Here is a 21,143-nt window from a genome sequence, read left to right as displayed (position 1 = left end):
GGAAAAGTTTTTTGTCTCGCCAATTCCTTCAATGTCAACTATCTTATGTCGGAACATTTCTTGGGGGACTTCGAGGGGTTCAACCGACTGGCTGCAAGATCCGGACGTTTAGTCCCTTTAATTGACAGGATCTTATGGGTATTTCATCGATTTCAGCACTCTTCTATTTATCCTACTGAGAATGCCGCAAATAAATCAGGTCTATCATGAAGACAGTGCATAATAGTGTATGCAGTTTTCATACTGTGCTTATAGATAATGGTCCTAATGATAAAATTCATTTCAACTATTTTATATAAATAGTTTGCTGTACTGCAGCATTTGCCTGTGTGCAGTGCTCACTTGTGGATTATGTTAAGTGAAAGAAACCCACTCCATGTGTGCTAAGTTGATCTAGTCTTTGGAGATGGAACTCTTGGCAAGCATCAGGAGATATGCGCAAACCGCATGTTATTAACTCAGCAGAATCCCACCGGAACAGTGCGATTCTCGTCCCCCATGGGACATATCTGCCTCGACGGGGCTCGCTTGCTGATGACTGTTCTGGTAGGTCTGCGCCACTGGATCAACCTGTCTTTTAGCAGCAGGTACAAGGTTCAAATACAACGGAAAGATTGCCCCAGTACTGAAGATAGCGACAAGGACGCAGTAGGAGAAGGACACCCCATGAGACGTGGACACTGCATGCTGGAGAAAAGGGAGAAACGCCCCACCGCCGATAGCGGCTGCCAGAAGAGAGGCAGCTGTTTTTGTGTGTTTTCCCATACCATGCAGACATATGGCAAACAGGGTGCTGAAGGCACCACTCTCGAATAGGTAGATCATCAGGCCCATGGCCACCGCCGTCAAGCCAGACGTCTTCAGGCAGAGAGTGGAGAAAATCACCATACCAGCGTACGCTATCATCAGAATCCAGCGAGGCTTCAGGAACCATAGTGCCAAAGCAGTCAGAAAACGGCCAACAGCAAATACTGTGTGACCAATGGTTACATAGTCAAAGGATGTAAGGTTCGAACTGTGATGAAGACGAATAAGTAAATAATGAATGTCCAGGAAGGAGATAGGTTGAATTTCTTACCTAGGAAGAGACGTCACCACAAAAGACTCAAAGCTTGTTGCTAGAACCTCCTGGCCGGCTACATAGAGGTATAGTGAGCCCACTCCCAAGGCCAGAGTCAGCCAGATGACTGGAACCCCCACGACTTTGCTCGATCCGTCTCCTCGACAGCGCATTGCTATCTGTTCAAGATCGTCGTCAGGTGCTTCTGGAATAGGTAGGTAGTACAGTGTTGCAGCTAAAAGTAGGTCGAAAAATGCAATACTCAGATATGTCCACTGTGCATTGATTAGAGCCGAGACATTTGTCACGTTCTTGAAAAGGACTTCCTCGGAGAGTAGTGGCGAAACGACTGATGCGATAGCCTGGATGCCCTGCGAGATATTCAAGCGAATTTCGGCGTTCTCATGTGGCCCGCATAAGGCGATGAAGGAATTGGCTGCGGTTTCTAAGACTCCCAACCCCCCACCGATGATGACATTGGAGACGATGAAAGCCGGAAATGACGACAGAACGGCAGACGGCCAGAAGATCAATGTCCCACACGCGTACACGGATAAGCCTGTAATCAATGTAGCCTTGTATCCCCATCCCTTCAAAACCCAGCGACCAAGCGTTACTGGGCTAAGGAGGTAGCCACTGAAGTATGCCGCATGGATGCCGAGGGACTGCCAGGCGTCGAGTCCGAGAACAGCCTGAAGATGGTTACCCAAATTACCGAGAAGGCCGTATGAGAATCCCCAGAGCCAGAACACGACTGTGATAATGGCTATAGGCGCTAGAGATTGTCTGTTGTTGAGTTTCAGCATGTTCTTTGGCTTCTTCATGCGTACAAACTCAATAAAACCGGCGCCGGCGTGGGACTCCACTGAGCGGACTCCACTCAATTCAAGGCCTGTGACAATGAACTATTAGGACGAAAATCTATGTGATGTGCCTAGTAGGATTAGATGCTTTCCTGGGACTCCTTGAGAAGAGGCTAAACGTGGCATGCTTCTTCGGCTAGCCGAACGCCTCAGCACAGCACGATCTGCGCTATCATCACTCCCAACCTCATCCGATGAGCCGGCTTGATCACCGCGCGGTCCTGAATTGTTTACCTGGTCGGTAGCGGTCAGGCGAATATTCGTAGAATATCCAACGGCCGATACCTCGTCGGGACGAGTTTCAGCACCAGTCGTCCTCCCGAGCCTCTTGCCGCTGACGCCGATCATCCGCGGCATGATTCGCGCAAAGAGTGGCTTGAGGACTGGGACACAACTGCAGATGACAGACATATTGACCTCCACTACAGACCACATGAATGACAATGCAGCGTAAGCTAGTGTGTGAAAAGGTCAGCATGACGTGCCGTGTCAAGAAAGTGGCATAGGTCGTACATGAAATGCTGATCAGAGAGCCGCTATGGATAGACGTCGACTGAGATGTTAGCTTGGTCTCTGTCAGAGCACGCTGGAGGTACACAATTCGGATCACGTCGACGACTGTTACAAAGAAGCCGAAGCCGAACGTGATCATCAAGATGATTTTCTGCCTCCGCGGCAGGTGCATTTCGGTCAGAATAGGCATCGGGAGGAAGAGAATAGCAATATCAGTGATTATATTCACTGGCGCGCTGGACAAATAGAGTGTGATCACACTGGTACAGGACGCCGTGGCCGGCAGGGTTGGCTGCAGGACAGAGCCCACTGGACGACACTGGAAAATAGTGAGCAAGGTCAATGCGAGGCCAGATACATTAACTACAAAAAGAGTCAGGTAGGTTCCCAGTCGGAAAAGCTTATCGCCTCTGGCCAAGGTCAGATAAAAAACAAGGATCGACGTCTTTACTGTCATTAAAGCTGGGTTCTAAGGAGTATGATAATAGGTCATCTTGGAGTTCAACACAACGGGGACTCACAGGGAACTCACATAAAGAACGGTGAATGTAAAGGTAGCCTGAATGATGCTACGTCGGTTCTCTGGCTTTATGTCGGCTGCAGGAAGTCCGAGGCCCTTTGCTGTTGCGTAGAATAAGGAGAATGAGAAGGCAAAATCGATGATCTGTAAAGCATCAGTCCACGTTTTTGGCCACAAACGAGATCCACAAAGTACCAAGGCGAGCAGGCTCCAGTAATCGTGGTGCTGAAACTTCTTGCCTATCACGCTTTTGGAGTAGAAACGAAGGGCGACGAAGGTGGTCGCCAGGACACAAATGGTAATGGAAACCACCAACACCGCCAGCCTTGGTTCTTTCGGCATGATCAAATATAAACTTTCGCGATGGCTTCATTGTGCTAATTGGCATGCCATGAATGCACCTTATTGGTAATACACAGATCAATGAATGTTATTATTGAATGTTTGACATCAACTAGCTCCCGCATCGACGCATCTCTTAAGCTTAATCAGTGGCGACAGGAAAACTGGGCTTAATTTTATGAAGTTCTGTGGAGCTTGCACATGCCGGCACATGGTACATTATCCTAAAATATCTTTTTTCTTGAACTGTTAGTGGTTACTGTGTGTTTGAGTAGCTTTTGCACAAGTGACCCGAACAGCATAGATGACGTCGGCACTACGAAAGTACACCTCCCCGTGCCTCTACTGACACAGCCCCCCATACACCATTAGAGGTCCCTGATTATTGTTCTTAATTGAGGTTTCTGGGATTTGCTGATCTTGAGATGGAACTCATCAAGGATCAACTTATTGAGAGCAAGCCTGTGTGAGATCTTTCATATACCTGGGATCAAGATTTTGATTAGTTTCTTGTTATGGTTCAGCTTACAAGATTGGTCCTGATGGTTTGAGTCGACTACAATGTTCAACCTGCCTAGTCATGTGGTCAAGAAAGTGAAGATGATCAATATTCCAGTAGTAGCCTTGAGGCCATAAGCTATGAAGCAAAATACAAGAAGAAACAAAAACATACAACAGCCTGTATATGTCGGTGCTCACCCACCCCAGCGTCTGTTCCCTCGCCGCTTTGCCGCCCACGTTCCGGCGGCCTTCAGGTGAACATTCAGGCACCTGAATATATTGCACTCGACTACCAAGAAGCTGCATTTTGACAAAAGCGCATAATAGCGCCCATGTGAGGGAGAGAAGTTGTTTAAACCCACGATGTGTCCGTCTCACTCCTACTCCTTCATCCCTAACTCGAAACTGATCGGACAGTATGCCACAGAAGCCAGTGGCAAATTTTACGTGTGTGATCAATCTCGATGATCACGATGATGAAGAGATCAAACGAGCCGTTCTTCCAAGAACAGCCAAAAAGTATGAGCGAAGTCTGAAGATTTTTAACAAGTAAGTAAGTCTTTCAGATCTATGGAGGCTCGCGTCTCATCCTCTCAGATTCCTTGAGCTACACCCCGCTGCCTGCTCTCCCCCCGATATCAAAACTTTTAAAGGGTTTTTGGAATTTTACGTAAGAAACACGCCAGGTCAGATCGAGGAAAAACCTACACCAGAAACCGTCGAGAATTTCCGCCGGGACTTCGAAACAGCTCTGGCTCGGGTGAGGGACTTCTGTGTCCTAAAGAGCATGTCTATTACCATGAAGGAGGTATGAATTTTTGAGCCTAATATAGTCTGTATACTACCAAATCTCAAAGTATATCATATCGGACTTGAAGACCAAACTTGGTCTTCCAGATGCTGAGATGTCCAGAGATGGACTCTCTCCAAATGATTTGACCATCCTTCTAACACAGCTCTGGTGTCGGGACTTTAAGGAATACCGCGGCCAGTATCCTGACCGGAGTAGAGTACAGCTTACTGCATCAATATTACTCTATTGCTTTTCATCCGCCCGAACTGGAGAGGTGCATGAGTCAACAGCTCGCCGATCTATTGCCCGGCAGAAGGACGGCGGCGACGACAATGACGCGAATCTCCGAGCCAGTGCCATGGCTGCATGCTACAAGGTCCGTATCTAGCTATCTGTATTTAGCGGAAGGCTTATAAGACTGACCGCACACAGCATTTTATCCTCACCATAGAACTGGTTGATGGCATTCCGATGTTGGTGTTGACCTATGCTCGGGAGTTCGTAAAGGGGTACTGGAGAATGAAAAAATGGGAACCTCCAGTACACGCTTTCTACGAGGTGTACAAAGAGGAAGTCCCGCTCTTTTTCAACTTGATTTTCTTCATGCTTCCGTTGTTTTCTGCTGATCATGCCTTCTGCCATTACAAATCGTATACCGAGATCCTTGACGAAGTGGACTCCATCAAGCTCAGCAACTTAGAGTCGCAAAGAAACCACGTCATCTCCAGGATCTATTTTCGAAAAGATCTCTTGGATACTCCGGTATTTAGGCCGTTTAGCGAGCTGAATTATGAAACCTCCACTGGTAGGGCAAGAGGTGCTGATGCGTTTGGAAAAGAGTTTGCTGCACTTGGGTATCGGAGCGGGTATGAACAGAATGTTACTGCCCGTGCGTGTCGTCGATGGGCACTGATGGAAACCGGTAGGAAAATATGCTGATCCAATAGTGCCGTCTGAGCCACTCACATTTCATAGATAAGAAATACTCCCAGACAGCTCGAATGAAGCATGCCTCTCACACCGAAGCACGGACTTTTGGCCGGTCATACGCGCACCCTGTATGCGAAGTGGATGGGCCTGCAACCTACTTAAATATTGCGTCCCGCCATGAGCATATTCAGAATTGACGCAGTATGGGCATACACTGTAACCCAAATCTATGGCAATCTCTACCTGCAAAAGCAGAATTTGAATTTCAGGAATGAGAAGACGTTATGGCGCTTGATACAGAATTCGCGTTCCTTAGCGCCCAACTTGCGATGGCCGATAGTCCGGAAACGGCGCACGAGATCCACTTGCAACGGCGTCGAGTCCAGAGCCAAAAGGATAAGCTGTATCTTGAGGAACTTAAATGGCAACGGGAGGTCCAACAGGGTACTCAAACAGGAAGCGTCTATGAACAAACTCTCTTCCACTACCGCCGACGAGCTATGCCAGAGCGGGACCTCCTCGCTCAGATTTTGCCAACTAAGTCAACTATACGAAGCCCAGCTGGACAGGACGCTATGAAGGCGCTGGAAGCAATCTGCAGCCAGTACCATCCGGTTACCTATCGATCAGGGTTACGACCGGTCAACGGCAAGTGCATTTGTGGTGAATCAGTAGATACGTAAGTGCTTCCCTGTTCATATACGCCACCTGCTGACCCAGCAGGTTTTACGCCCACCGCCAATGGCTACATCTCTATCGTTACTATCATAAGAGACTCCGTCAAATGAGTCCAGATGATTTTGCGGAGTTTTGCTACGAGTGCGACCTGTGGTTCAACAATCAGAATGAATGGCGTCAGCACTATCAGGATCATCTCAGCAAACCCACCGAATTGCTTCGCTGCAATCCAATAATATTCCGGAATTGCCCAGTCAAACCTGGCTACTGCCCTTTCTGTCTGGGTAACATGAGCTTAGGACCGACTCGGCAGATGGAGCAGTATCTGGATTTGAGCAAGTGGTACAATCACGTTCAATCTTACATCAGCCACCAAAATTTATCTGGCGAGTTTCATTGCCGGCACCCCGCATGTACACAGGGATATGGGTCATTGACGAAATTGGCCTGCCACCTTGAAGACGTCCACTGCTATAAGCCTCCTCGCCAAAAGAAGTAATTGTTAGAGCGATGAGAGCGGTGGGGAGCCGGTGTGTGCTTGGGGATTCATACATTGTATTTGCATCCATGTATTTTTCCCTTAGTGGAAATCTGTTTGTTTCCGAGGTCCATACCCGTAGTCCTTATGATGACTGATTGACAGCCTGATATTGTTCTCAATGCCACCAGAAATGCAAAAATCTCCTTGTACGCAGCGGTTGTCTTGCCTGGAAGACTTTTGAGACTTAATACAAAGTCAGGGAAGATATAGTAATGCCAGGTGAAAAAGGGTGCGGACGCTTTTGGAAAAGAATTCGCACAGCTTGGCCGTCGCAGTGGATATACAAAGAACATTACCGCCCGTGCCTGCCGACGTTGGGCGCTTATGGAAGCGGGTATGATAATTTCCTTTGAACTAAGGGCGTCTCGCTGACCTTGACTCTAGACAAGAAGTATTCGGAGACGGCGCGGATGAAGCATGCTGGCCAGGTCCACAGGGACACATATGGAAAATCATATGCACATCCTCTGTCAGAGGTTGATGGACCTGCAACGTTCCTTGGTATTGCATCTCATCATGAGCATATTCAGAATCGTCGTAGTATGGGCATACATCGCAACCCATACCTGTGGCAGTTGCTTCCAGCTAAGGCTGAGTTTGAGTTCCAGGAGCGAAGTGATGTTATGGCCCTCGACAAAGAAGTGCAGAGCCTCAGCACGCGGTTGAGTCTTGCAGAGAGCCGTCATGATAAGCAGCAAATTCAATTAGAACAGCACTGGGTATACAACAGGAAGCAACAACTATATGCGGAAGAGCTAAGGCATCTACAGCAGGTTCAACCCAGAACAGCTGATGGGAGTATTCATGAGCAGTCACTATTCCACTATGTACGAAGGGTAATTCCAAAGCGTGATCTCCTAGCTCGGATTCTTCCCACAGGCGTTGATATACGTAGTATTACTGGATGGGCGGCTCTACGGGCCCTGGAGGCGATCTGTTTGCGAAAGGGAACAGACACCTATCGTTCCGGCATAAGTCCTCTGGAAGGAAAGTGTTTATGCGGAAAGCTTACTGAGACGTATGTCCTTATGTTCTCTCTATCAAGGCTTACCTGGTTGTACTAACAAGTTTAGCTTCATTGCTCACCGTCGTTGGTCTCATCTTTATAATTACTACAAAAAACGACTGCAGGAGATGAGTGGCCACAGGTTGGTTGAGTTCTGTTTTGAATGTGATCAGTGGTTTCAAGGCCTTGAAGAATGGACGGATCATTGCCAGCACCATCTCGCTACACCTGAGGATCTACTCCGGTGTGACCTCATCATGGTTCGCAATGTTCTGGCAAAGGCTGCATTCTGCCCATTCTGCCTCGGCAACACCAGATTGAAATCCCACAATCGTATGCAACAATATTTGGACCGCAGTGAGTGGTATCAGCATGTGCAGTCCCATCTCGACCACAAAGCCCTATCTGGCAAATTCCACTGCCGCCATCCAGCCTGTTCAGTGGACCTGGACAGTGTCGCTGAGTTACAATATCACCTTAGAGACGTTCACTGCTATTCACCGCCGAGGGGAAAGAAAAGGACACTGGATGAACTCACCTAATGTGGTCAGCGGCTGTTAATATTGAAGACTATAGTGGTATTCTCTATTATTATATCTAATAGCATGGATCATACCAGTTTGTCGACATATCATTAATGTGAGCTCCCTAATTCAGGAGGCGACTGGTTCGAAACCTTTTAACCTGAACGGTGGGAATGAGCGCGTCCACGGGGCATTCTGGTCCATTTAGGGCCCGAACGGGATGAATTGCATGAGAGCAAAACAGATAAGTAATCAGGAGGAAGATAAGCAATATCTCTTTTTCCTGGCACCACATATAAAGGACTGCATTATACTCAGAAGAGGTGTTTATTAGTTAGCGGATCGTCCCGAATCCAACATGCAGTTGTTGTCATTGATTACAATTGTTGTTTCAACTCTTCTATTTCAAACTTCAAAACTATTCTCAGTAGACATGCCTGGGTAGCTAAGGTTGCCAGAATCCTTCCCTTGTCTGCCTTGATTGACTTTATTGATATTCCAGAGAAGCTACATATCTTCCAACTGACAGGTGCTGTCCCGTTATGGAGCTGGCCCATTACGCTGTCGGGCAGTCGCCTCCTTCTTTCCGACCAGCACACCGAGCACGAATGCTACCTCGATCGATATGGGAGCAGCATGGCCTTTTTGGCCCTTGATGGCCGATATGGTGACAATTATACCGTCAGTAGCCCGGAGACAGTCCGCCAATGTCTTTCCACGCAAACACCGCGCATCATTTGCAACCTCCACGCGAACATGTCTGGAACCGATCTGAGGATCCAGAACTTGGAGTTTGTCCACATTGTCAGGCTGGGAGACAAGGAGAGCCCTCGACGGTCAAATTCGTGGCTCAGTCATATTTTCATCAGTCATGGCGCGGCAACTTTGCTCCGGTATTTAGTGGTATCAGTATTCGGATGGGCAATAGTACTTGGTATGATTGTCACGAGCGCGATCCTCCGCTGCTACCTGTCATTAGCCTTTTGCGCAGCAGTCCTCGGAACTGGTCTCGTGACATTCCTCTTGTATGGGTGCCAACCCAGACGATTGCTAGTCAAGACCGCAGCATGTACAATCGGCTGGTCTTAGTGACCGAGCACATGAACTCGACCAAGTGGACAGTGTTCTATGGCGAGAGTACTATCGTGAACTCCTTGCTGAACCGACCGCTCGAGCCTGATGGCCCGGAACCGTCGCCTTTCTTGGTGCTCTGCCTGTTCATGGCCCTGCGCATTCTCATTCTAGGACAATGGGCTATTGTCATTGGTGCTACGGCATTGAAGGGCTGGGATGCGTATTTTACTACATTCTGGATTGCATTCTGTATTTTCTCCCATGCCTATCTGATTCCACCTCGCACCATCGTGAAGGGCTGGATGCGTTCCAATGCAGGTTTTCGGATCAACCGGTTTAGCACGAGGCTCAGTTCGCGCAGGGCTCTTCTAAACACGATCGTCGCACTCAATCCAGACACATTCTGTTGGTTACCAAAGGAGGACCGCGAGGATCGGACGAAATTTGACCGAGGAGGGATGAAATGGGTTGACCCAATATTAGCGCAAGGTCCCAGCCGGTCTGAGTGGGAAGAAGCGACTCGCGAAGCAATCACTGAGGCGGCCGAACGATACCCTAATGACGAGACATTGGTGATGCAAATGTGCCATGACAAAGAAGGGAACAGCTTGAGCTCGGCATGGAATTTAACATATCCGACTGAGAGGAAAAACTATTGGAAGCCCTTCATTCTGGAAGGTATTTACATGGCTGCAAAGCTGAGGCTAGAAGCAAAAGCTCCAGGTCGAAAGTTGCCGGTGAAGATTTAAGCAGATGCATAGGAGTGACTTCTGTTATTCTTAAACCTTTCCTGAATTGATGCACAGTAATTAGATACAATTATCACCCTTTCTCCCACAAAAAAGTCCAGTCTATGTTGGCATGGGTCTGACTTAAATGTTGGTGCTACTTGCCGATTGTGAACTATCTCCTACTTAGATATTATATTCCTAGTAGATCCCCCACAGAACCGGCTGGCTCTTTATATTGCCGTTGCAATTCATATCTCCCTTTGCACCGATCAGCCCGTCCCTACCAAATTGAGCAATAGCGTTGTTGATGATATCAATGACATCCTGCCCGCCGACCTTGAAGTTGACGTTGCCGTCAGTCTTGGTAGCCTCGACGCCGAAATGACAGCTTGCATGACTGGCAATCTCGCGCTGGTTATGGCCGACAACCTGGGTGGTCCAGTCGGTGCTGCCATCACCCTCGATGTTCTTGATGATCTGGCGGCAGTCCTCAACCTTGGGCGATGCGTCGCTGGTCTGGTCCACAAAGGTCGAGTCCCCGCACTCGTCCTTGCCCGGCGGGATATCGCAGGGCCAGTTCGGGCTCGAGTCCTTGTTGGCCGTGTCCCAGGACTGGAAGGCGCGCTCGGGGCTGCAGACAGGGATCCGCATGAAGCCGGGGCTCGTGACGTCGACCTCCATCAGGTCGGACATGGTGCCCTCGTTGGTCGGGTCTGCCACCTTGGCGCCGTTCTCCCTGCCATTTCCGATCCAGGTGCGGACGGAGCCCTTGACCAGCTCGGTCTTCGTGATGCCGTTGTAGTTATTCCCGTCGGAGATGTACTCGATTCCCTTCGGCGCAGAGAACTTGTTGTCTCTGCAGATTGTCTGACAGGGGCCGGCATCGGTGACTCGCTCGCAGGTGCATTTCGTCGCATCGCCGTCCGGATACGCCAGGTAGTACTGCCAGTCGTCCACGCAGACACCCGTGGCGCCCATCGTGTCGTCGTCAAGGTAGTCGCTGAGATCCTTGTCTTCATTACAAGCGTGACCCGCGTCGATAATAAATGTGTACGATCCAGATTGGCGCCACAGGGCGGGGAGGGCGAAGCCAATGATACACTTGTTGATGTTGGCGAGCAGCTCATTCTGGGCATTTCCCGTCGCGGGGAGGTCGCCTTCCTTCTTACCCTCGATGAGCTTTCCGTCGGACATGGCTTGCCAGAGAGCGTCAATCGCCACGTCGGATCCGCTGAAGAGGTCTTCCAGCGCAAGAGACGTAATATTGGCCCAGCCATAGACGACCTGCCCCAGATAGGCTGAGAACTCGTTTTGTTTCTCCGGCGTCCATGAAGCCGCGTCCCCTCCAGGTAATGCGTCCTTGGCGATGGTTGTACTTTGTCCGATGAGGGTCATGGCGGTATCCTTTGCGTTATCCAGGGCGCTGCCGGTCTTCCCAGCAAACCAATCGTGCTTCTTCAGAATCGTGTTGAAAAACGGACCAGCAGTTCCCAGGGCGCCAAGCGTGATCATGTCGATGAGGATCAAGAGCCAGGTGTCGTCTTCTTCCGGCGGGATAGGCGCAAACTTGTTCTCCATATCGTCGAGCGCCGTGCTGACAATGGTGAGAGCCTTGAACAAGGTGTCGTAGTAGCTCTTGTATATTCCATGGATTTCCGCCAACGAGTTCCAGATGAACTGGGCCGCGGGGCCCGAGGTGTCACTGTCTGCACCCTTTTCGCACTCCACCGTGCTGCAGCTCGCAGTGGTCAAGTCACCGCAGCCCTGCTGACCCCCAAAGTGGGTGGTACTCTCGACTGACTGGGTGAAATTAACACCATCGCGTTGAGAATCGGTGTCTTTCCAAATCCGGACAACGTCGTCCCATGCGGCGTCTGCGCCCATCAACCTCCACCGTTGCGAGGGTGTGTAGTCGAGGAAATCCACAACGGCCGGGTCTGTGCAGTCAAAGTCAGTCCAGTTCCCGTTCCGCGTGTGGTCCGTCTTTGGGTCCTCTCCGGCTCTGGCAAGTTCGATGAAGTTGGCCCAGCTTTTCGCCGGCTTGGGGACATCGTGGTACGTTTGCAGGTCGCTGGCCCAGTCAGTGGTGCCTCCCAAGCCCCAGGCAGCGTACAAGGAGGTGCGCGTCTTTTTGGTGGCGGCGCTCATGTAGCCGACCCACTCATCAGTATCATAAATGAGGACGTCGCTGTTGCTGGTTGCGTCGACATAGTTCTTGACGACTCGAGAGGAATCCTTCATGATCTCGGCGATTTCAGCATCGGCAAGGTACCCAGCTGTGCCAGTGCATTTGCCCTTTTTCGCGTTGGAATTCAAGCGGTCGCCAGTGTACAAGCAGTCGGGGCCCCAGCAATTTGCGTTCGCCATCTTGAAGGATCGCCCGTAGCTTGTCACACCGACAATAACCTTTTCGCCAGGGACACCTGCCTTGGTGATCATTGCCAATGACTGTCTTGTCTCTGTCAGGTTGACCTGGCTGCGCAGACAGTTACCCGTGGCACAGCCTTCTTGGGAGTTACTGTTATGGGCATCCCACTGCCCGTGGAGATCATAGGTCATGTAGACAATGTAGTCGGTGACCTTGGCAATGTTCTTGATGGGGAACTGCTTCAAGTACCAGTAAGACGCAGGAGCGGCAATGGAGACGGATTTTCCCGGCAAAAGGTTCTTGAGAATGACGAGGAAGGCCAGGTAGTTGGGACCGTCTTCCTCTGTACCGGGGTCGAAGTCAGGGAGGTCAGGCGCACCGGGGTATTCCCAGTCGATATCGACACCATCGAGGTCATTTTCCTTGATGAAGTTGGCGATCTTTGTTGCCATCGTGAGCCTGTTCGCAGGTTTGACACCGTTGCGGAAGATCTGGTATGTCTCAGGCATGGTCGAAAAGTCCCAGCCACCGAATGAGAGGATCCGCTTGACGCCAGAGATTTTCTTGAACTCGCCGAATTGGTAGGTGGACAGCTCGTCGCCGGTCTTGACGTCCCACGAGGCGGTCAGCGTGCCGAAGCCGAAGTGGAGGTGCGTGTACTGCGAGGTATCGATCTGCGAGGCGTCCTGGAACAGGCACTGTCTGCTCAGGCAGTAGCCTTCATAGTAGGCGATCTTGACCCCGCCCGATCCAGAGCCCTTGACGACATCCATCCCGCAATTGGAGATACACCCGTAGGTGCCTGGCTCGGCAGTGCCCGGGGCGCCGGTGTTGGTATCGATGCAAAAGTCCGCGGTGATACCGCACTGGCCCCAGATATTGCAGCATGCGTTCAACGGGCAAGGGTTGAGATCGGCGATGTCCGAGCCATCCGTTGGTGGGTTTGTGCCTGGCTTCTGCGGACCGCACACTGCGTTGGAAATCTCCGCAGGGAAGGGTGGCGTACCCTCACTCAAGCACATGACCGTATCCTTGAACAGAAGCTTGCAACCATTCCAGCCCCAAGTGTTCTTGTTGAACTCCTCGAGATCGTCCATCTCGAGACTGTACTCCGCAGCAAGGCTGTCGCAGTTGTCATCGGCCTGGACCTGGTATGCCTTGCACGAGCCGTCTTCGTTGGGCTGGGGGCGGAAATCAGGAAGATCTCCACTGGAGCAGCAGACGTGCTGCTTAGGCTTCAATTTGGAGCAGAAACCATCGCCAGGGTTGTATTTGGTGAAGTCGGCACCCGAGATGCCGCATTTCACTGCCAGGTCTGCGCAGCTGTTGCCAGCGTCAACCTGTACAGTCGTACACTCGCCGTCGGCCCGGGTAACGAGGTTTCGAGCCAGATTGCGAGCCAGGATAGTTGAATTGGTGGTCGTGTGGTTCCCATTCAGAAGCGGCGTAGTGAACTTGGCCGAGCCAGCGAACTTGGTGGACCCCGAGAACGACAGGCACGTCGCGTTGGCCCAAGCCTTGATGGCACTTTGGATGGGGGCAAAGGTCCCATTGCTGGTCGCCATGATACCAAACACGTGCGTGCTATCGTAGCCCTCCTCGCAGAGCTGCATGGCCAGGCTTGGCGTGGAGACCTCGAGCTTGTCAAGGTTATCCTGGAACAGCTTCAGCGCAGACTCGCTGAGCCCCTGGTTCAGCAGACCCTGCCCAATATACAGGCCAATCGTTGCCTGTCCAGACTGGCCGTAGATGATAAACGGCCTGTCCGTCGGCCCATGCCCACCCTCGGCATACCGGCGCATCTGCTTAACAATCGACCGCAGTCCAGCAGCCGCCAGGCCGAACCCCTCATGCCACCAGCCGAGTTCAAAGTCAACATCAACAAACTCGGCGGAAGCAATGCGCGCAGTGGAGGCAGGGAGACTGGCAAAGTCCGGCCCATATGACGAGCAGGCCTGGATGCGGTGGGTTCCGTTCCGGTCATCGACATCGTCAAACAGGGAGAAGTCGTAGAACATGGTCTCCTTGCACTTGTGGATCTGCTTGAAGTCCGCGTACACGGACCAGTTTCCCGTGTTGGGGCCGGCGTCGCTGCAGCGCTCAGGGCAGGCCGAGGCACTGCTGCGGTAGCTCGGGCTGGCCGCTTTGCGGAAGCCCGGGGTTGCGGAGGCTGCAGTTGGCCATGCGGAGAGCACGAGGGCTGCTGCCGCGCTGAGCCAGGTCAAGGCCACCATGGAAACAAAAATCAAAAGAACAAAAAGTAGAAAAAAAGAATGTCTTTATTGGTAGGAAAGAAAAGAGCGTATAGGTTGTGAAGGGAGTAAAGAGCGTTGGTGGAAGCGCAGATCAACCCGGGGAGATTAAAATGCCCCCAGAGGCGATTTATACTACATACATATGCTCGAGCCACTGGGAATCTCGGAGCCCTACTCACTCATTCCCTTCCTTCACAGCCTCAGCTCAGCTCATCTCACGCCCAATGGCACTGTTGGAAACAATTACAAGCCAAATACATCAAAGCCTTTTATACCTAGCGTATTATCAGCCCAATGCCAGTGATGGTATGCTGTACACCAATCTCCCAACAATCCTTGGCGCAATTTCTCTCGGGCACTGACTCAGTGACAGACTACAGTAGCGTAGAAGATATCCCCCGCCGAGCCAAGCGAGCATCTGATTCTGACCTTTACGCGAGGGTCGGGGTTGTCTAGGTAGACTACATTGTTGTCCTTGACCGGTAGTAGGTACTTTGTAACTTTACTGTTCAAGCCTAGTTAGGTGGACTGACTTGGCAATGGACGGAGGCTCCAACACTCGAGCCTCCACAATGGTGACAATCCACACTAGTATGCACTGTAGTTTGTTGAGTCTGTGTCTCGACTCTGAATTTGGAAATTCGGACTACTTCCATCAGGCACGGACCGGTGCCAGGCAAATAGGGAGGATCGATGTGCCTCAGCCCCCCGTGCCATCAGCCAACCATCCGGCCAGGTGGTCCAGGTCAGGTGGTTAGTGTTCATACTAACTAGTGCATTATGCAGGGGAAGGCCTTAGTGCAGGGGACTACCTAAGTAGCTAATTTAACTAGCCTCTGGCTTCGGTTGGGGCTGATGCATATCACCTAGCGCTTTAGGGCGTTTTATGTACGGTAAGGGCTGGCGGCTTACGGAGTATGCCGTGCCGTGGGGCCGTGTAGGGTATCATTTGCCAAGAAACTACTTACAACTACCTAGTACTATCGAAGTAGTAACTACTGACTACTTGGGTTATCCAACCGGGATTGGTGAATCCGGATGGAGTTCTGGGATGTGAATGTCAGGTACTGTATTGTTGAAGAATTAGTCTAGATTATAGGGCTTCTCTGGCGGGCTGCGGGAAGGGACGCCTTTTTCCATCCAAGGGCGCACCAGGCGTGTATACTCCGTACATGTACATGTAGCTACAGATACAGGGCTTGGCCTGCATACATGAAATGAATTTGGGCCCACTTACTCTACTCAGCTCGTCTAGGCTACATAGTGGCGTGGTAGGTATTTCGCGTGGAGGACCTTGGTCCGCCCGCTTAGTTGTGTTTTACAGAGAGAGAGAGTGTGTGAGAGAGAGAGTGTGTGTGTGTGTGAGAGAGAGAGTGTGTGTGTGAGAGAGAGAGAGTGTGTGTGTGTGAGAGAGAGTGTGTGTGTGAGAGAGAGAGAGTGTGTGTGTGAGAGAGAGAGAGTGTGTGTGTGAGAGAGAGAGTGTGTGTGTGTGAGAGAGAGAGTGTGTGTGTGAGAGAGAGAGAGTGAGTGAGAGAGAGTGAGAGAGTGTGTGAGAGAGTGGGAGAGAGAGAGAGAGGGAGAGAGAGCGAGGGAACAAGAAGGAACCGTGATTGAGTAGGTAGGTGGCTAACACATGTACTACAGGCAACTCTTCTTTTATTATTGTCCGGGGAGAGCTCATGTTGCGACTACTTGCTATGCTGTCGATTATGGATGCCCTTGTAACTGCCTAGTCAAAGCGGTTGTGTTCCGGGAGGCGTGTACAAAAGGTATAGGGGCAAGTACAAGGAAAGAAAAGCAAGGCTGGGCTAGATCCAACGTAAGCGAAAGTATCCATCTACAAGAGCGCAAACCCAACAACTCCGAAAGCAGCTAGGAAGCAAGATACACCAAGTGCAGCCAACTGCTGAGCGCCATTCTCCTGATCAGGACAGTCTTCGGGCGGGTTCGGACCATCGCAGAGCCGTTTCTGCTGAACAGCAGCCATACTCGCCGCGGTATCCGCGTCGATAGCGACGCGACAGGGGTCCGGGGTGGTGCGCGTGGCACTAGCAGTCGAGTTGGCCGTAACGACGCAAGTGTCGCGGCCGGCGGAGTTGAGGCCCGGGGGCGAATGCATGGTCGTGTCGGTCACATTGATCGCAATCGCGTTCCTGTCCTCGGGGCAGGTGGCGTTGGCGGTGGCCGCGACGAGATCCACTTCTTTGGGGGCGGAATCGTCGATGGTGAAGAACTGCGCCCAGGAGTAGTAGTGTTCGAGGACCCCGCCGTCTTGATCGTCATTGGCCAGCGCCTTCTCGTCGCAGCTTTGCCAGCGGAGCCGCCAGGTCACGGACCAATGCCCCGTGGTGTTGAGAACCTCGAGGTACTGGTATGCGAGGTAAGGGTCCGCGCTGCTGGACCAGTTCGCCCAGCGCAGATCGTGGATTAGGGTGGTGTCGTTGTTTCTGTCATCGCCCTTGCGGATGTCGTAGGAGATGCGCAGGTTGAGGAGTTCTGCGCTCTGCGGGTTCTGCACAGCAAAGACAACAGGGAACCAGTCGGCTGGCGAATACGTTTCGTTGCGAGGGAAGACCAAGTCCACTTCGACCGCGTGCGCAGTGGTGACTATGGCGCCCAGTAATCCGAGCCACCTCGCTTGGGGAAAGTGCATAGCTGAGGGGTTCGACGGGGGGCAGGATTTGAATTTCACAACGAGTTTGATTAAGTGGAAGGCTGAGGTCGGAAATGAGAAAGAAAAGGGTTCTCCGTCCACTCTGAGAACGGCGAGGATCTAGCAAGCACCCGGACGATTAGGCGGGCAAGGCGAATGAGAATATTTGTAATGAACGTGTGTTGGCAGAGGAAATAAAATAGGGGCACTAGGCCGGTAATCTCCCAATCCCTGGCGCCGAGGCTACTCGATGGGTCATGGGGACTGACCTTTTCTGCGACAGGGAGGGGCGAAGCGAGTCATGTACCACCTACTAACAGTACCTTAGATACCGCAGGTTAGGCTGAATCCCCGCATCCCTCCAGTTAAAACACTAAAACGGCGAGATTGCGCGCCAAGAATGGGTGCCAAGGTGCTAAGACGACCTAAACAAAGAACGGAGCGGTGAATGGTCTCGTTTTGACTGCCAAGGCTTGGCGCTGCGGGCAGAGGTACACTGCAGCGTTACACTCATTGAGTCATTAGCCCTGCATGGACTTTGCGAGCTTGACTCCTTGAGGTCCATCGGCCAATCCGCGCAGAATGGTTCCTGACTTGTGTATCTTGCTCCACCGGGAACTAACCTTACGGAGTAGTAGTCGGGGCATCCGATGCTTTGAGCATTGGCAAGCGTTATGAGGACCGTGTGATTAATGCATGTTTCCCACTTTAGGATATTGGGTCCACCGTCAGGCGTTCCGTCTACATCCAGTATACCCACTTTTCAGGCTAGTTGTCTACACTGCATGAGTACAGGGCTAGTATTGTAACATTTAGTCTGACATTCTAGAGCTTCAGCTACTGCAAAGCTAGTAGGCGAGTGAAATGAACCACAAGGCGTGGGTGTGTAGGTACACTTGAGTCAGGCCAGAGGTCAGCGGAAGCCCTGGCGCCCTCGAGAGAGCTATATAAACCAGAATATAATCCCAGTAGGTTGTTGATCATTCCCTCATTCTCTCAGGGTCCTTCCTCCGTAGGCGATTATCGATTGCTTATACACTAGCCCCTCGCTGACACCCACACTTCCCCTACAGACTCAAGGTCCACATCCAGGAGAATGCAGCTCACACACCTCGCCGCCGCCGGGCTCATCCCAGGCCTAGCATGTGCGCTCTCCCGCCGCGCTGTTGAGTGCTCCTTCACCACAAGTGCTGCCAAGGGTGATACCTGCGAGAGCTTTGCCAGCACTTGGGGACTGTCCGTCGACGGTCTCCAGCAGCTGAACCCCGGTATCACCTGCCCGGGTCTTGATACGAGCAAGTTGTACTGCGTGATCGGCACCGTCACTGACGATGGCCCGGGCACCACGCTCACGACGACAACGTCCACCACCACCAGGACCACTACCACCACCTCGTCCGCTCCGACCAACTCCCCCACCATGCCGGGCATCGCAGACAATTGCGATGGCTTCTACAAGATCTCCTCCGGCGACCAGTGTGACACGATCGCCAAGGCGCACGGTATCAGCACGGCTCAGCTCAAGAGCTGGAACAGTGAGATTAATGATAGTACGATCCGGCCGGCCTTTCCATCTCCTTCTGCCAAGTCGCTGGGAAACAGAATTCTAAATGACTGACGTGCAATCTCTGCATCTAGGCTGCTCAAACCTCTGGCTGGACTACTACATCTGTGTCCACGTCCCCGGCGCTACCACCACCGCCCCCGGAGCCCCCGAGCCAACCGAAGACCCGGGCTCTGGTCCATCCCCCCAACTGCCCGGCATCGTCGACAACTGCGACGAGTTCTATAAGGTCTCGTCCGGCGACACGTGCGACAGCATTACCAAAGCCCACGGTATTTCCACGACACAGTTTAAGAGCTGGAATACCGGGATCGATGATAGTACTTCTCCCCCCTTCCATTCTCCCTCCACCTTTGTTCACACCATAATCTAACAACCGCCTCCCTGAATAACAGACTGCACAAACCTCTGGCTGGACTACTATGTCTGCGTTCACGTCCCCGGCGCAACGACCACGTCGCCGGGAGCGCCCGCGCCCACCGAGGACCCCTCGGGCCCGACGCCCCAGTTGCCCGGGATTGTCGATAACTGCAAGTCCTTCCACCTAGTCGAGAGTGGGGACAGCTGCTGGTCTATCTACACCGAGGCGGGGATTACGCTTGCGCAGCTGCGGGAGTGGAACACGGGGCTTGATGCCGCGTGCAGTAACTTGTGGTTGGGCTACTATGTCTGTGTTGGTGTTTGATGAGGTTCAGGTGGAGGTGAGTTAGGGATGGCTTCGTATACTTGCTTGCCATTCGGTTTAGTATAGTATAGGCAATATAACAATTCATAAGACTCACACAGAGGTTCTGTCCGCCATGACCGCCTTGAAGCCTCGTGCGTCCTGGCTCCAGGAGAAGTCGCTGCCATTTTTCTGCATCAATGTTTCGACGATTGACATGAGAGCGCTGAGGTTAGAGCAGAACAGGATGGTGAGTGGATTTGCGTCTGGGGGATTCTGTTAGTCTAGAAAGGGAACAGCCAGATGATTGTTCGGCCAGAATCTAAACAGAAGGGGCTGTTATGGGCGCCATTTTTGCGTTGATACCATGGGCAATTGTCTTTTCCTGGACCAGATTGTGCCGCGGACGTCTTTCCTGGTAGCTGACATGGCTGCTCAATTAGAAGCCAGGGTAGGGCAAAGCAGCTCCTTTGTCCTTATGCACAAGATACTCTTATGTGATATACGCATGGTATATAGTCATTTTGGCAGAGTAAGGCTAAAAGAAGAAGATATTCATATTGCATACATAGTCCGTGTGTAACATATCTCTGAGATAGAATGCCAACATATGGTCGATTACGGGGAGATCCTCAGTGGGGTTATGACTGATTTTGCTCAATGTGCTAGTGCAGGACGCCTTCTGTTCCATCAGTTGAATCATAACCCTTGCTGAGTCTTCCAAACCATCCTTACACCAGTTGAACTTACGAGTCTATTAATCTATGATGTCTCTACACGTGTATCCATCTTTGGGCTAGAGATCCTGCCTCAAACGGGCCTTAGATATCAATGAAGTGAGATGGAATTTGACTGAAGCCACCAGGACCCCTCAGACCCACGGATCATACCGAACTCCGAGAGGGAAACTCAACGGCAGGAGTATTCCTACTATGGAAGAAACAGCTGCTGCTTAATGATTCAGAGGTGTTAGCATATGCAAGTGACTAGGGCTTATTGTTTCCCCCTAGTTTCAATCCTTTCATCAGCCACTCATCGTATAAAATGTCCAGAGCTGTTGGTCGGTCTGCCGGATTCCGCTGCAAAGCTAGTCGGAGCCACCGCAAGAATTCCTCCTTGTCTTCGCCTCTAATGTTGGTTGCTAGACTCTCGTTTGTATTAACATTATCGGTGCACGAGAGCAAAGTGCAAGAGGCCATTTCCGCCATGCGGGCTTGATGATTGATGAAATGTGATCAACTTATTTACTTGGCTAGCATCAGATGTCACGGCCCAGAAAAGCCCTAAGGATCTCAGGAAGTTTGAGTTAAAAAGGCTTGATTGGCAGAGTCTACTGTATTGAAATCTATACTAAATAATCAGGTGAACTCTAAACATAAATCTAGACAGTATATTTTCATTTCCCCACCCTATTCATACAACCTGCGACAAGAATAATTATTCACCTAATTAGCAAGTACTTCGTAGCCATAATACTGAAAGTTACGTGGAATGCTTACATGGTGGAAGTATCAAATTTGTAGCATGAATAATAACGAATACTCATATTAGTATCGATATCGA

General features: G+C 51.2%; 5 protein-coding genes across 5 annotated transcripts; 2 read left to right on the top strand and 3 right to left on the bottom strand.

Annotated features, from left to right (window-relative positions):
• Positions 1-453: 453 nt before the first annotated feature.
• CDV56_107634 (uncharacterized protein) lies at positions 454-3,298 on the bottom strand (the record flags this gene model as incomplete). The annotated part of the gene is made up of 6 exons (XM_026761253.1): positions 454-1,015; positions 1,079-1,952; positions 2,070-2,378; positions 2,437-2,755; positions 2,969-3,100; positions 3,152-3,298. 6 exons carry the CDS (start codon positions 3,296-3,298, stop codon positions 454-456), a joined length of 2,343 nt encoding a protein of 780 aa, XP_026616762.1.
• Positions 3,299-4,217: 919 nt separating this feature from the next.
• On the top strand, positions 4,218-10,094 carry CDV56_107336 (uncharacterized protein; the record flags this gene model as incomplete). Its single annotated transcript, XM_026760955.1, has 10 exons — positions 4,218-4,348; positions 4,397-4,559; positions 4,633-4,968; positions 5,025-5,481; positions 5,823-6,201; positions 7,017-7,075; positions 7,126-7,759; positions 7,815-7,889; positions 8,703-9,164; positions 9,251-10,094. The coding sequence occupies 10 exons, from the start codon at positions 4,218-4,220 to the stop codon at positions 10,092-10,094; spliced, it is 3,540 nt and encodes a 1,179-aa protein (XP_026616761.1).
• A 180-nt stretch (positions 10,095-10,274) lies between these two features.
• CDV56_107113 (uncharacterized protein) lies at positions 10,275-14,678 on the bottom strand (the record flags this gene model as incomplete). Its single annotated transcript, XM_026760732.1, has 1 exon — positions 10,275-14,678. One exon carries the CDS (start codon positions 14,676-14,678, stop codon positions 10,275-10,277), a length of 4,404 nt encoding a protein of 1,467 aa, XP_026616760.1.
• A 1,858-nt stretch (positions 14,679-16,536) lies between these two features.
• On the bottom strand, positions 16,537-17,352 carry CDV56_106992 (uncharacterized protein; the record flags this gene model as incomplete). The annotated part of the gene is made up of 1 exon (XM_026760611.1): positions 16,537-17,352. One exon carries the CDS (start codon positions 17,350-17,352, stop codon positions 16,537-16,539), a length of 816 nt encoding a protein of 271 aa, XP_026616759.1.
• A 1,096-nt stretch (positions 17,353-18,448) lies between these two features.
• Positions 18,449-19,601, top strand: CDV56_106870 (uncharacterized protein; the record flags this gene model as incomplete). Its single annotated transcript, XM_026760489.1, has 3 exons — positions 18,449-18,902; positions 18,991-19,236; positions 19,312-19,601. 3 exons carry the CDS (start codon positions 18,449-18,451, stop codon positions 19,599-19,601), a joined length of 990 nt encoding a protein of 329 aa, XP_026616758.1.
• Between the last annotated feature and the right edge of the window lie 1,542 nt (positions 19,602-21,143).

Source organism: Aspergillus thermomutatus, assembly GCF_002237265.1.
Source record: "Aspergillus thermomutatus strain HMR AF 39 chromosome Unknown NODE_35, whole genome shotgun sequence".
NCBI classification, from domain to species: Eukaryota; Fungi; Ascomycota; class Eurotiomycetes; order Eurotiales; family Aspergillaceae; genus Aspergillus; species Aspergillus thermomutatus.
This window is presented reverse-complemented; position numbering and strand designations above follow the sequence as displayed.